The following is a 14638-nucleotide window of genomic DNA, read 5'->3' as shown; positions in this document are numbered from 1 at the left end:
AGTGTTGTGACTCTACCAATAGAGAGTTTAAGGAAAATTAAACTTAACAATACTGTGCCTCCACCAAGAGGGCTTGAGGAAAGACTTGAGAAAAATTAAATTGAAATGTGGAAACTTGGTTTTATTAAGTTTCGGGTCTAGTTTTATACTATGACTGGAATGGGGAATGACAATTGTGTAAGACTAGGAAGTTATATGTCCTCCATCTGGCACAAGATGAAAACATACTTTATATTTACTACATTATTATTCAAATAGATGGAATCATTTTTCAGAAGTAATCTACATACTTTTGATCCACTGTCATCATCATTTCCCAAAAGAGACAGTATAGCTTGTCAAACATTTATACCCATCTTTCCTGTGCATGGTTCCATTTCGACTTTAATTCCAGTTTAAACTTCTGTACTATATGAAAATTCATTATTAAACAACATATTAAACGTGTTTATATGATGTCAATATCATGGCCGCCCTGCACTGTTTACACTTTTTTCCTGAATCATATTAATAATCTGTGTAGGAGGTGCTTAACATTAAACAATACATTTATAATCTCTTCAATGAGAGCTATTGATGTAGACCCTTGCCAGTGCCTCATTAAGATATAATGGCTCATTTACCTAATTTTCAGGTTTAATGTTACAACAGGGAGTAACTCAATTTCTGCCATTTCTAATTTGTACCTTGTCTGTAGATAATGACGATCAATACTGAATGTATTAAATCACACCGTGTACAACCATTAGCCACACAATGATTATACAATTGAACCCCTCTGGCTTTTTGACACAAGAACAAAAGACCTGGAATTCAAAATGAGTCCCTTTAATTATTTTAATATATCTTCATCTAGATTTGAATGAGAACTGTTGGATTTGTGTTCGCTGCTTTCAGTTTGCATAGCTGCAGGAAAATCTTGTTTTTATGCAAATAGTTTCAGTTGGCCTGTATGAGACACCTGATGAAATACTGGTGCGTTTTATACAGTGTAGTGTAGAAAATACCTTGCTTTTCCATTTCATCTTGTGTGATTTGAATCCTTCTTATCTTCGATAAAGCAAGAAAAGATGGGATGATAGAGGGCATGGGGAGAATGTGCCAGGAGAGTGACCTTTAAATACAGGAAGGAGTCTTGATTTGCTCCTGAAATCATAGCACTTTTGTCCTGCTTTTTCGCAGGTGAATGAAGCCAAATCTAATACGTTCTGATTTGGCCTTGGAAGTACAGCAATCATGATGAAGACCACAGAGAATTGGTTCCACCGATACCAGGCCATGTGTGGAGAAAAGGGAAGAGAGTGAACGAACGAAATGGTCGATATAGATAGATAGATATATAGATAGATAGATAGATAGATAGATAGATAGATAGATAGATAGATAGATAGATAGATAGATGATACTAATATTAAAGGCTTTCCTTGTCTAAATTAAGAAAGTGGGAACAATGATAACATAATTCCATCAGAGAGAAAATGGGGAAAAAACAATGAGAACACGTCTGGCATATTTCAAAACAAGACGCAGCACAAACGTATTTATCGCACTCTTATTTTGAAACCGGAACGTTGGAAAATAGGTCGCTATGGTAACGGACGAAACGTTGCAAAGATTAGCTCGCTAGCAGCTGTGTGACTTCTTTATTTCCTCTTCCTTCTTGCATACGATCTTCTGTAATTGTCATGCGATGGAGGGGTCCGACACATACCTCATACGACCTAATCATCAGTACAAGTGAGTTGGTCAAAGTCTCCTCGTTGGTATAACAGGGAGCTTTTAGCCAACTAGCTAGCTAGTTCATTGCTAACGAGGTGTTTTGTAAGCTAAGTTAGCCACTATTTAACCTCGTAAAAATATTTTTTTCTAGTGTGACGCTCACGTTAACTAGCGTTAACCGAGCTGTGCCAACCACTAAGATGTGCTAAACGGACAGCGTTAGTCGATAGTTGGAGTATAAGCGACGTGGTTACGTTTGGCGTAACGGACGTTTGAGTGAAAGTGTGAAACATGTCTCCAGTCATCAGCCCAATGTTGGTAAACGGATACTTCACTGTTCATCTAGGATGTAGGAGGCACTCAATTTAGTACGCACACAGTTTGTAAAACATATTACTCAAATGTATTGTTGACCAATAACATAAATGTAATCATCATTTATTAGGAGACCTCTGCAGCTCTGTGACCCATAGAGAGAGAGAGAGAGAGAGAGAGAGAGAGAGAGAGAGAGAGAGAGAGAGAGAGAGAGAGAGAGAGAGAGAGAGAGAGAGAGAGAGAGAGAGAGAGAGAGAGAGAGAGAGAGAGAGAGAGCGCGCTTAATTTTCTGCTTTGTTGCTTATTGTTTAACCTCCCAGGTTTAAGCCGGCCATCGTGAAGCAGTGCATTCGGGAAATTGTGAGGGAGCGACTGTCTGGGATGCAGTATGACCCAGAAGAAGTTCCAGAGCTGTCCCGTTCACTGGCAGAATGCATTAAAGACAAAGTGAAGAGTGAGTGATGCTTTTCCATCTCTGATTATCACTCAGAAGAGAATCCAAGTAGTGTTGTGCATTTTAATTGTTGTTCAAAATAATTAATGAAATATAAGTCAAAACTTTCATCCAAATACATATTTGAGAAGTAAGAAAGCATACGAAATATGACTCAGTTGTGTTAATTCACAGTCTGACTTTACAATGTCCTTTTGGTTCAACCTATAGATTACTTTGTTTCATAGAAGGTTTTACACAGCCAGGCAACACACTAAAGGGGTTCTGCCAATTATGAAACAAAGTACTGCTTTTGATTGACGTGGCAGTCAGTACACAACCACTCTGAATCCTTTAGAGAAGGAAACAAGTACAAAGTGAAACCAATAAAAAATGAAGCCAGAAGACTTAAGCTGAATACAACTGCATAAAAGTATATTTTTGTCATTACAAGTATATACAACAATAAAATGTGTCCCATCCAATATAGTCCTTCAAGAAAAATGTTTTACCTGAATAAATGCTGCATAGTAAATGTAGCAAAATAGTACGTATTGTCCCTGCAGAAATGTTGCATTATTACTGATGTACATACACTATTACAGCTCATTTCTCTTCTTCAACAGATGCAGGGTTTGACAGATATAAGCTGGTTGTGCAAGTGGTAATTGGAGAACAACGCGGACAAGGAGTCAAGTGAGTGATCGTATGGTAGTGGTGAACACAAAATAGCTGGGAAATTTGTAAAACTAATATATGGGAATACTCTCATTCTTACCATGAACACTCAAGTGATGGACACACAAATTCGCGGTTGTGTGTTATATTTATTGTGCACTTTATAAATAAACTTGCCTTGCTTTGCCTTATAGATGCTCAAGCTGCAAAAAAAAAGAAAAGAGCAATATTACTGTACAGGGTTCCCACAGTCATGAAATTGTTGCTAACGTTTAGAAATGAGAAAACCTGTTTTCATGGCCTGGGAATGGTTGGAAATGAACTGAATGTTTTGGAAAAGTTTAGATTTTTTTGAATTCACACTGTTTTGTCAATTGTTTAAAATATGTTCATGCCGCGCGACTGCTGAAATGTCACTATTTTCATGTAATATACATTTGTGTATGTAGATAGTATATTACATGTCTCAATTGAGAGGCAGACCCTCGTCCTGCACCAACACGTTTTAACGTTGGCAACATGGAGGAATTGGCTCCTGTCAGCCATGCTTAAGGGTAAAAAGCATTGAGACAACCAAAAGGCAACCCAACAGACTGTCAGCATCGGCACATTCTTCCTGCTTGCCACAGCCGGGCCAGATAACATCATGCATCGGTATAGCTGCAACTTAAACCATTGCTCAACCTATCTATTGCTGCAGCCAATGGTCTGCACACTAGAGAAAGAGCCTCATAATTGTGCCCTATGATCGCCACAGGATATTTAAACTACTTAAATAAAATCATTGAAATGGTGTGAAATATTATAGAAATGTCATGTAAAAGTTTTGAAAACTCATTGGTAATTATGTGTGGGAACCCTAACAGCAACATTATTTATCACTGCTGTCATACACATTTCGCTTGAATTTGTAGATTTCACTGTAGGTTTTACAGCAGTAATCAGGTCAACTAAGTGACATTAGAATTTTTAATTCTGTGTATTTAAAAGTACTAAAAAGAACTGTCATTGAACTGACTATTTATTATTAAACTAATGTTTCCTGATAAGCAACCTCTTTTGCTGTGTCATCACAGGGTCAAGCTAGCCTTATTCAAACAATATGTATGTAGAAGTAGCTACCATGGAGTTGGAATGTCATTTTGACTCACAGTCAACAATTAATGTATATTATGAATAAAGGGCTCATCCTTGTGGATTGCATTACATTGTACAATGTTTATCACAAAATAGTTCAGACCTTCAAAAATGAATGCTTGACCCTCTGATGTGTTTCACCAGGATGTCTTCAAGGTCGTTATGGGATGCTGACACAGACAACTATGCAGAAGATGTTTTCATGAACGTAGGTGCCTTTGCTCTGTTCATTCAGATGTTAGGGGGGAAAAACAGACTCCTCAATACCATTTTTTAATCAGTGTGTATTTAATGTGTTTTGCCTCTGGGTACAGGACAGCTTGTTCTGTTTGGTGGCAGTTTTCGGAAGCTATTACTACTGAGGACATGAGGATGGATGACGGAAATCTTTCAGATGAAAAGTTGTGAGCTGAACATCCAAATGTGGCTGCTCACCTCCAGCACGTCAGGCCCACGGTGCTTTGATCTGAACTAACTGATGATTGCTGCATCTTGAGATCAAGACACATCCAGTGCAGAAGTTATGGATATCTGTGTTGATACTGTAGTGATTTTAATATGAAGGAGGAATTGAGCAAGAATTTTAACCATTGTCAGTCTAGTGCATCAACGCCTGTATGATTATAACCTTCCTTGTAAATATTAAATGAAGTCCTAGTTTGAGTTTAACACCAATTTGTTATCTCTTGAAGTAGACATACATTTCATCACAGAAGTAATATAATTTTGTATTTTTAAGACATTAAAACTGAAAAAGAATGTAAATAAATAAATAAATATCAAATGTCCAATAAAGACTATATTTATAAACAAAATATGACCTACAGTAGCAATACTGATTTGTTCTTATGTGCACTGCATTGTGTGACATTGAGATGTTGTAGATCTACAATAAACAATTAAAAAGATTTAAAACTTTTTCTCTGCCTACATACACATGGAATTTCTTGAGTCACATCTGTGTGGTTGGGTTATACTTTCAGGTCCCCTGGCTCACCAAAAATGATTCAGATTGGATTTTTTCTTTTCTTTTCACACGGCCATTATTTTTAAACAGGCATGATGAGCTGGAGGACTTGTGCCGATCATGAAAATGAGGGCGGATATCTAACACATATACAAGGACCGTTTAAAAAAAAAAAGAAAAGGTTTTATTCCAGAGAAATGTCAATTTGTGGTGTGATTTAATGATATTATTGGCGTTCAGGCTTTAATCACTGGTAAAGGTTAGAGGTCAAAGCATTTGCAGCCGCTCATTTAAATGTAGTAAAGCCACGTTTTAACTGCTTATAAAATGGTGGCTATCAAGGGGTTGCTGTGTTGCTACAGTGACTGTAGTGGACTCACCCTGGAGTGGTCGTGATCCCAATGGGAGAAGAAAGTAGCTCTAATTCATGTGAAAGGCAGAAGGGCATAGGAATGCACAACATAAACACTAAATTAACTGAAAACAGCCACAAACAAGACAAAACGATAAGCATTTATGTTTGTTTCATGTATTCCATCTAGGAATATTATGCTCATCGATCCACACAGATCTTATGTTTTTATCTGCCCCAAATGTTCTCTTTTCTCTTCTCTCAAGTGGAGCAGAAGCTTGTGTCACACGTTTAGGTTATGTGCGTTACAATTTATATGCTAAGTCTGTTTCATCGCCTTTTGTTTTTATTAATATATCCACTTTTCAATCTTAGTCTTTTTCTTGCTTGCGAAATTTCGAATTTCTTTTGCAGTATATAACTTAGTTAAGATTACAAAAAGTACACTGTATTCTCACTGCTTCTCTTCTCTTTCAGCAGTCTATAATCAACATATTCATGAATTCTCTCTAAATCTGTTTGTGCAGCAGCTCTTTACAATTCAAGAGGTGGTCTTGATGATTTTTTTTTCCAATTAACTGCACGATGACTGTTGCTAAACTATTTGGTATTTTTTACAAAATTCAACTATATACATTTTTTTCAAGATTCACAGATGGGTTATAGATGTCTGAAAGGAGTGTTTTAGACTGATATATCATCAAATGATTATAGCTATATTGGCAAATTATTACATTATGCTTAATTTATTACAGCAAAATAGCTTGTAAAGCCTTTTGGTTTAAATTATTTAAATATTATATATTGCCAACACATGCATGTAGCTTGTTTGGTAACCCGTTTCTAAAGGGCAACAAAATCAACAGAGTTTAATTCACAATGGAGGCAAAAACTCCACGTTCATGCTACATGATAATTATAACAATATCGGTTGACCCTTCCATCTTTAGTCCACAGTTGTTTATTGCATATTCCCATGAGCCTGTTTAGCGATAAAGCAGGTCCATTGATTTTTCTCCAGAGCCTTAATTGCTTTTCCAGCTTCGAGCCAACAGATAAATACTTGCCTTTCAAAACATAATCAACTGCTCTGACTGGAGATGCCCTTTACATACTAATGTGATGCTGTGACGTTAAGTGGAATATTCACTTTTTATCCACCGAGACTAAACAAAGTGTACACAGAGCACCTTTGGAGGAGTGCTCTTGGGTTACAAGGCACTTGGGTTTAACTCTTACCTTAGTTTGTCTTGCTTTGTTTGGCCTTCCTGTTGTTGTTGTTGTTGTTGTTGTTGTTATTATTGCCTGGCGTTTGCTGCTTCGTCTGTCAAAGCGCTCTGTAGACTCTGTTTTTAAAGGTTCTATATTAATAAAGTTACTATTATTATTATTATTATTATTATTATGTGACGATAAAAGAAAAAATCCTTTAACACTTAAAATGTGAAAAAAGCTAAACCTTGCATTCCTGGATACATTCCTGTTGGATTTGAACACAATCAATTGTTTGATACTTTCAGCTGTGCAATAATATGACTACGGGAATCTTTATAAAGCTGTGTAATGCATCCAATCTGAATAATCATAGAGATCAAGATAATCCAGAGAAATCCACATTATTTGAGTCCATTTGGTGTCCAAGTGGTACAGAAGCAGAATTATCACCTACCTCCACAGATAAATTGGCTGTACATCCTGATAGCCATACCTCTGACATGCACACGCTTTCCACTGAGCACAATTAGCTGTGTTTGTGGGTGTGAGGAATCACATCCTCGTGGCTGCACCAGCTCCTCCAACGCTAGGTAAAGTGAGGAGACTCGTACTCCTTCTGTCCACTGGGTTCGGCTGAGTCGCGTTGCAGTTGCACCGTGGCTTGAACGTCTTCAAGCAGGCTGCTCTTCTTCTCTGCTTTTGGTAATTTGCTGTACTGGTTTAATCATGCCATCATATTTTGCAGTGTGGTAATAAGGACACGGGCGGTTAGATATAGAGAGAAAACTGCGTAGCAACAAAACACAACTTGGTGAAACTTACCTGACATGAATTAAAAAGACAGTTAGACACGTCATAGTAAACCGCGCCTGTGCATTGATGAGGCCTTATTTTCCGATCTTCACCTTCCCCTCAGGGTAGAGTTGGCTATAATTTTCATTTGCTATTATTTATAAAGAGGAGTATTTCAGTGTGACCCAATATTGGCCCCAGACGTTTAGTGATGCCTCATCTTTCTTGGCAACTGGTCTACGGGTTTCAAGCAGATGGCACGATTCAAGTACGGCTTGAGGTTTCATTTTAAACAGTTTATAAGTATTTCAGAGAAAATTGTCTGATATTGTGCATCTTTTCCTCTCAAGGTAAATCAATGTGTATCATGCATGGTGTGCAATACAATACAATAATTATGCAGTAAACCATGTTACAAGTTCTTCAATATGATCCAATTCATTGTCCAACCCCGTACAATGACAAATACAAACCATGTAACTTGTAACCTTAAATCGATTCACTTAATTCATAGTATTCTCATGGCGTGTCATATATTTATTTGACCAATATAAATCACTTCAAGACAGCTTGTAATTGTGTCCAAAGGCGTTATCACGATTTCTGCTTACTTGTTTAAAAAAAAGGTTTTTAAATTTGGGAACAAGCCACAATCTTTACATGTTTGTATATGCTTCCAGTTTACAGTTTTTTTTCATCATTTGGGGGAAAAGCCAGACTCTGACTACTACACGATTAGCGCTTCACACCCACAATAACATAGCAGCAGCGGCTACAAAACAAGCAAAAATACAGCCTCTTGGTAAGATAAAGGGTTAGTGGTAAGCACTGTGTTTATTATACATCCTATTTGTGTAGACAAGGCTATTGTATAGCAGCAGGTTCACGCTCTTGGTAAAAACATGAAGAGCTTGCAATAGAGATGGTATTGAAGCGCTCTATATTTACAGATCGTGTTTGCTGGCCATTGTCACAGTCACCAAAGAGCCCACAGGGCCTTGCTGCAGGCACTTATTTTCTGGTTCAGAGTGCTTTATCTGGGTTTACACCACAGAGAGAGAAGAACTCAACATCCTCACGACTGCAGACCAGCATCAACCGCTACTTCTTCATCACTGCTTCTGCAGTTCACAAAAACATGTTGGGTTTGTGACTCTTACATGGCACTGTAAGGCCTACGTATTCATCTCAGAAAAATCATTGTGATTGCACTTTTGGTGAAGCCAAAGAACTACACAATATATGCTTCTTTCCATATATGTTTTCTTTGTGTCAAATTTCACAAACATGAAAATGCTGTGTGGTTGCGTCCAGGCTGATAAGCTTGCCTGATATATGATCTGTGATGATTTCTGAATTTGTCTGGCAGATCAAAATTTGATGTCAATTACAACTTACTGTAGATTTCACTATTTTCACTATTCTGCATACACTGCAGACATTACTTCAAGGAGCCTATAGTAAAAAAATAATATGTATGCTGCAATAATAGCCAACAAATATTACAGATAAAGATTGAATTATTAAGGTTTGAAAACTTAGACAATTTCTTGTTTCAGTATAAGAATGGGCTACCAATGTAGTGTTCCCCTTGAAAACCAGGTGAATACAATCAACCAGCTGTTAGGACAGAGAACCACACAAGAACAGAAATCAACACATGTATTTATCACACAATATGTACCATATAAAACAACCTGGCCCACCACATTGCATCAGTAAGAAAACTGACAGCTATGAATCCCCCACAGTGGGGAGGAGTACATCTGTATGGGTAGGGTGAATGAGTCCTTTTGAAATGTTGTTGAGGAGGTAAATAATGAAAATTGCTTTGGTTCCAGAGCACGTTGTGGACAAAAGTACTGCCGATGATGGTGATAACGCACCTGGTCTAACAAAGCATGATAGAACAAGACAGGTGCATCCATTACATGCTGCCTGAAGATTTAGTATTCAGAACAGCTAAAAATACCTTGTACTGTCTTTAGCGCTGCTGAGGTGGTCAGCTGTCAGTTAAATGTGTGCAGCAAGATGTTGGAGATGTTCTACCTGTCTGTGTTGTGGCCAGTACTCTGTACTTCTTCGTAGTCTGCTGGGGGAGCAGCATTGGAGCCGGAGACACCAACAGACTCACTAAACTGGTGAAGAAGGCCGGCTCCATCATTGGCTGCAAACAGGTGGTGGAGAGGAGGACACTGAATAAATGATAGTCCATATTGGATAACCCAGACCACCCTCTCAACCACCTACTGCAGGGACAGCGGAGCACGTTCTCCAACAGACTGATTCAGCTCCGCTGTCACAAGGACAGATACAGGAGAACATTTCTGATACAGGAGAACATTCCTGCCAACTGCAATAAGACTTTATAATAAATCACCTATGGCCAGATCCTCCTCAAATTGAACAACATCAATAACCCTTGCACCGCTTCACTTTATATACGTTATATACTTTTGGATACACTGTACATTTTGCATTTCTTTTTCTTTTTCATTTTCATTTCCTTTATTATTTAAATTCTTAAATGTAATATGCTCTGCTATTTTATTTTATTGTATTGTATATATTGTAAATATGCTTGCTGCTGCAACAAAGAAATATCCTCCTGGGAATGAATAAAGTATATCTAATTGATAAGGAGCCCCCTCTGTGCTCAGTTGCACCTGTTTACCTTGGCCTCCAGGGGGCGTTGCTGGAGTGCCTTTTCTGGAGCAGCCCGACAAGTGAGGGAGGCTACTGTCATGGGAACTCTTTTTTCTGCTGATGAACTCCCTGAATCAGAGTCATTTAACTGATGCTATGGTCTAGTCTGAGCCGGGGCCACGGGGGTGTAAAGACGCCAGCTCCCAACACCCAACAACCAGATGTGTTAGCACCTGCAGCAGCTGTATCCCCAGTGTCTCATCAGGAATGACACCATCAATGGTGACATTGATGGTGTCATTCCTGATGACACTCACCAAACACCATTGAGATTAGGTCGTCATTCATCTTCACCTGCAGACCAAGCAGGTGTCTCATCAGGGATGGCGGCTGGGGCGGGCACCTCGGCAACCATGGGAAGACATCCCACAGCTGTTGGCGTTGATGGGATGGCGCTTGGAGGCCGGGCAGGGTGGTGGCTGTGATCTTCGCCTGGTCTAAACTTACACACATCTTCAGTAGGCAAATGCTTGGAGGCGAGGAATACCCATACAGTCTAGTCAAGGACGGAGGGAGTTAGAGCTGTAAATAAACCCACCGTAGGAGCACAGAGTTTTGGGCTTAACATTTTTATGTTCGGTTTAGCAGACATACTGTAGCTGTCAGATAATGTGCCACTACAGTACTACCAGTGTGACTGGAAGCCTTACCCATCATATTGTTTAAAGCATTTACAAATCATACTTGTCATACATTTACAAGTGCAGCATTTCCCACATCATACAACAATCTTTGCAATCCGGACAAATGCTAAACATTCTTGGCTAATCATAACAAGCGTGTGTATTTCTTTGTCACAACAAAAATCACAAAGCTGCTTCATATTTGAAATAATTTCAACTCAAATTCTTTTCCATAGTGATAAATAACATCTCAACACAAAGAACACTTAGAACAATTTAAAGCAGTTAGCAGAAATTACTTTAACACACAAACACTAGTGTAAACAGCGCACACACACATTTTTGGGATCTGAACACAGCAATATAGCGTAAAGTATTTACTTACAGACTAATGCAAGGGATCTTTGATATTTATATTACACATGATTTGATATAAATAATTACTGCACATACAGTTTGGCTAACCTCTTACATCATGGATGATTACAGCCAGGTGCGGTATCAATAAAATTACTTTCACTTCTGCATGATGTGTCTATTGTTATGTTACACCATTGTGTTTCACATATCCTTACTGTATTTATAACACAAGTATATTTACGTTTTCATCTTCCTTCTGGCCTGGACCAACCTTTGTATTTCAATTTATAAATGCCAGTATTTTTGTAAACTGTATTGTCATCATTTAAACGTATTTTCACATTTTCATAATGGCTTCAGACATTGGATGTTATCTGTGCTGGCAAATTCAAGATGACATTCCAGTGTACATTCCTGCATCATTCCTGAGGGCTTGAGCCTGAATCTAAGCTGCCTCGGCATGTTTCTAAAAGTGTGTGATTTGTTGAGTTACGAATAAAGTTGTCAAAAGTAGCACCGCACTTATATTACACTGCATACTGACAGCTTCAGTTTTTTCTGCAGTTCTTCCATGCTGACTAATTGAGGTTTATGAACCATCCAACAAACAATATGTCCCCCTTTCAAAGTATCCTTTGAGTTGTTTTTAACATGAAAAACAGGTTTCATCTTTCATCCTCATTTCTCTTTCTTCTGCCTCGGCTTCAACAACAGCAGTGCCATTGCTGAGCGGCACTTCACTCAGGGTGCTGCGGAGCGTCACCCGGGTAACACTAAGTGAGTGCTTTCTGGGGCTCATGTGGTGAGGCCGATGGCACATGACCTCCTTGAACATTTCTCTAAAGCGTGTGGACATCAGGTTGTACAGGATTGGGTTGACTGCCGAGCTAAGGTAGAAAAACACTCCGGAGATGATGTGCACATACTGGAATATCTTCAGGTGGTTGTCAGTCCAGTCATTAATGAAACTCCACATGAGGCGGTCAGTGTGAAACGGGGCCCAGCAGATCGCGAAAACCACCACTAAAACAACTGGAAAAACCGCGAGAGACAATGGGAAACAATGGGTAGAGAAGGTTTTAATAGCAGTACTTTGATTAATGTTGCTAACATGCTCTCTCTGTCCTCAATTAAATTGTTTCTTTGAGGGCTGTGTGTCAGCGATGCAGAGAATATCTGTTCTGGGTGAACAGCCTTTGATTTGGTTCGATACATCACTGTTTAATAAACCTTTGGGTTCATAATAAGGTTTCTTCCCTTTTTTCCCTGTGAAAGGTTATTTTTGGGGAGTTTTTCCTGATCCGATGTGAGGTCCTGGGACAGGGATGTCGTATGTCTACAGATTGTAAAGCCCTCTGAGGCAAATTTGTAATTTGTGATATTGGGGTATACAAAATAAACTGAATTGAATTGAATAATCAGAAAATGCTTCTTTGAAATCTGTGTTTAATATGACTGGTATTTGTCCCAATGCTCTTCCTTAACACCCCTCCCGGTTTGACTGCAGGATGAAACACATTGCATGACTTAAATGCAGCAGAAACCAAAAGCAGAATAAAAACTATGCATAAAGATTAAAGGAATTTGTGAGCACCGATTACAGAGGGCGTGGTTTAAAAATGTGTTTGCATGGATTTACACATCAAATAAATGTTTCTATCAAGAGACCCCAACGAGGTCCGTACTTCTTTAATACTCACATAACATTTTGGTGACCTGCCGGCGACGGGCCTTCTGCTGCTGTGTTCGCACGTGACAGAAGGTGTCCTGTCCAAAGCCCTTCTTCGCCTCCAACATCTTCTCCTGCTTCAGCTGCAAGCCAATGAGCATGTAGAGACCGCTGATGGTGAGCATGGGCAGCATGAAAAATAGCACAGTGGTCACCTGGATGGTCAGGTTGTAAATCCAGTGCGGTTTCACCACCGTACAGATTGCTGAGTCAGGGATCTCCACGGAGATGTTCCCGGAAAAACCGGAGGAGCTACTGTGAAGGACGGCTATTCCATGCAGACTTGTGTTTGGCAAAGCACACAACACCGACACGCCCCACACCGTCAGGATGACCCTCTTGGCGTGGGTACGCGTCACAACGTACTTTGCGCGTAGCGGGTGCACCACAGCGATGTAACGCTCCACGCTCAGCGCTGTCACGTTGAGGATAGACGCAAAACATACAGTCTCGAATATGAATATTTTAAAGTAGCAGCCGCCATTGCCCAGGAGGAAGGGGTAGTTTTGCCACAACTCATACAGCTCTAATGGCATACCGAGCAGCAGCACCAGCATGTCTGACACCCCCAAGCTGAACAAGTAGTAGTTTGTTGGCGTCCACATCACTTTGTTGCGTGCGATGACAGTGCACGTCAGCACGTTCCCCACCACACCTACCAGGAAGATGACCAGGTATATGAGGCAGACGGGAAGGAACACAGATGATCGACGAGGCCCCAGATATTTCTCCAGGTACTCTTCTTCGGTCAGACATGCATCATTCAGATCAACGTGGCTCCCATTCACGCCAGAGGTCAGATTGACACACTTTTCCCCCGGAGGACATAGCCAACCGTCTTTTTCAGCCATTAGATCAGAAGAGCAGTTAAAGGATGACATCCTGCTGAATGATCAGACTCGCTATCTGAGGGAAAAAAAGGATGAAACAGACATCAACATGAAATTGCATTTAAGGGCAAATCTTTTGAACACACATTGGGATAAAGGTAATGGTATTTATACAAAATGGATTTCTAACCATGGTTGTGCAGGAATCAAAGTTTTATCGACTATTAAAAATGTATGTGTCAGCACAAATATGGCTGGAATTGTTTCACATCTTGATATAAAGTTTGCTGATCAATTTCCAGAACTTTGAATTAGATTAGCTATGACTGTTGTTTCTGCCAATTCATTTTGAATTGACTTCTGACAGTAAGCAGAAGACTGAGTGATTGAATAAGCTTGAATAGCCATCTGTTTGATGCCCTTTTAAGTAGAACTCAATTTTGAATGTGAAAGTCATTTGTAGTGACAAAGAAGACATTGTTTTGTTTTTACAGTCCACAACTTTACTTTTCTGGTTTTGTGTCATCGTTCTATTTAGAACATTTTCCAGCTGCAGTAGTCAGCTGGAACCCACAACCTGTTTGACACCAAACAGCAGACAGACAGAGTTAGCGACTAGCCAATGTGTGTGAACAGCAATGTCCACAACTGGCAGAAGAAACCTCAGCATTAGTTAATGTACATTTAATATACAAATATGAAGTTCTATGTTTTTTTAAAAAGGGGTTGGTAATGTCAAAAAACAGCTGTTCACTGTAGTTTTTAATAAACATTACACAAGC

General features: G+C 39.3%; 2 protein-coding genes across 3 annotated transcripts; one reads left to right on the top strand and one right to left on the bottom strand.

Annotated features, from left to right (window-relative positions):
- Positions 1 to 1568: 1568 nt before the first annotated feature.
- tctex1d2 (Tctex1 domain containing 2) lies at positions 1569 to 5211 on the top strand. Of its 2 annotated transcripts, XM_034531193.1 has the most exons (5): positions 1569 to 1737; positions 2355 to 2488; positions 3094 to 3163; positions 4427 to 4490; positions 4597 to 5211. In XM_034531193.1, the coding sequence occupies exons 1-5, from the start codon at positions 1691 to 1693 to the stop codon at positions 4642 to 4644; spliced, it is 363 nt and encodes a 120-aa protein (XP_034387084.1). In that variant the 5' UTR covers positions 1569 to 1690; the 3' UTR covers positions 4645 to 5211. The 2 variants fall into 2 exon arrangements, with proteins under 2 accessions (XP_034387084.1, XP_034387083.1); XM_034531192.1 differs by lacking the exon at positions 4597 to 5211 and having other exon boundaries at positions 1604 to 1737; positions 4427 to 4572.
- Positions 5212 to 11943: 6732 nt separating this feature from the next.
- nmur1a (neuromedin U receptor 1a) lies at positions 11944 to 13907 on the bottom strand. Its single transcript, XM_034531250.1, has 2 exons — positions 12998 to 13907; positions 11944 to 12329 (listed from the first exon to the last, which is right to left on the bottom strand). The coding sequence occupies exons 1-2, from the start codon at positions 13905 to 13907 to the stop codon at positions 11944 to 11946; spliced, it is 1296 nt and encodes a 431-aa protein (XP_034387141.1).
- Positions 13908 to 14638: the final 731 nt, after the last annotated feature.

The sequence above is a fragment of the Cyclopterus lumpus genome, chromosome 4, assembly GCF_009769545.1.
Source record: "Cyclopterus lumpus isolate fCycLum1 chromosome 4, fCycLum1.pri, whole genome shotgun sequence".
NCBI classification, from domain to species: Eukaryota; Metazoa; Chordata; class Actinopteri; order Perciformes; family Cyclopteridae; genus Cyclopterus; species Cyclopterus lumpus.
The sequence above is the reverse complement of the archived record's forward strand: the minus strand, read 5'-3'. Positions and strand labels throughout refer to the sequence as shown.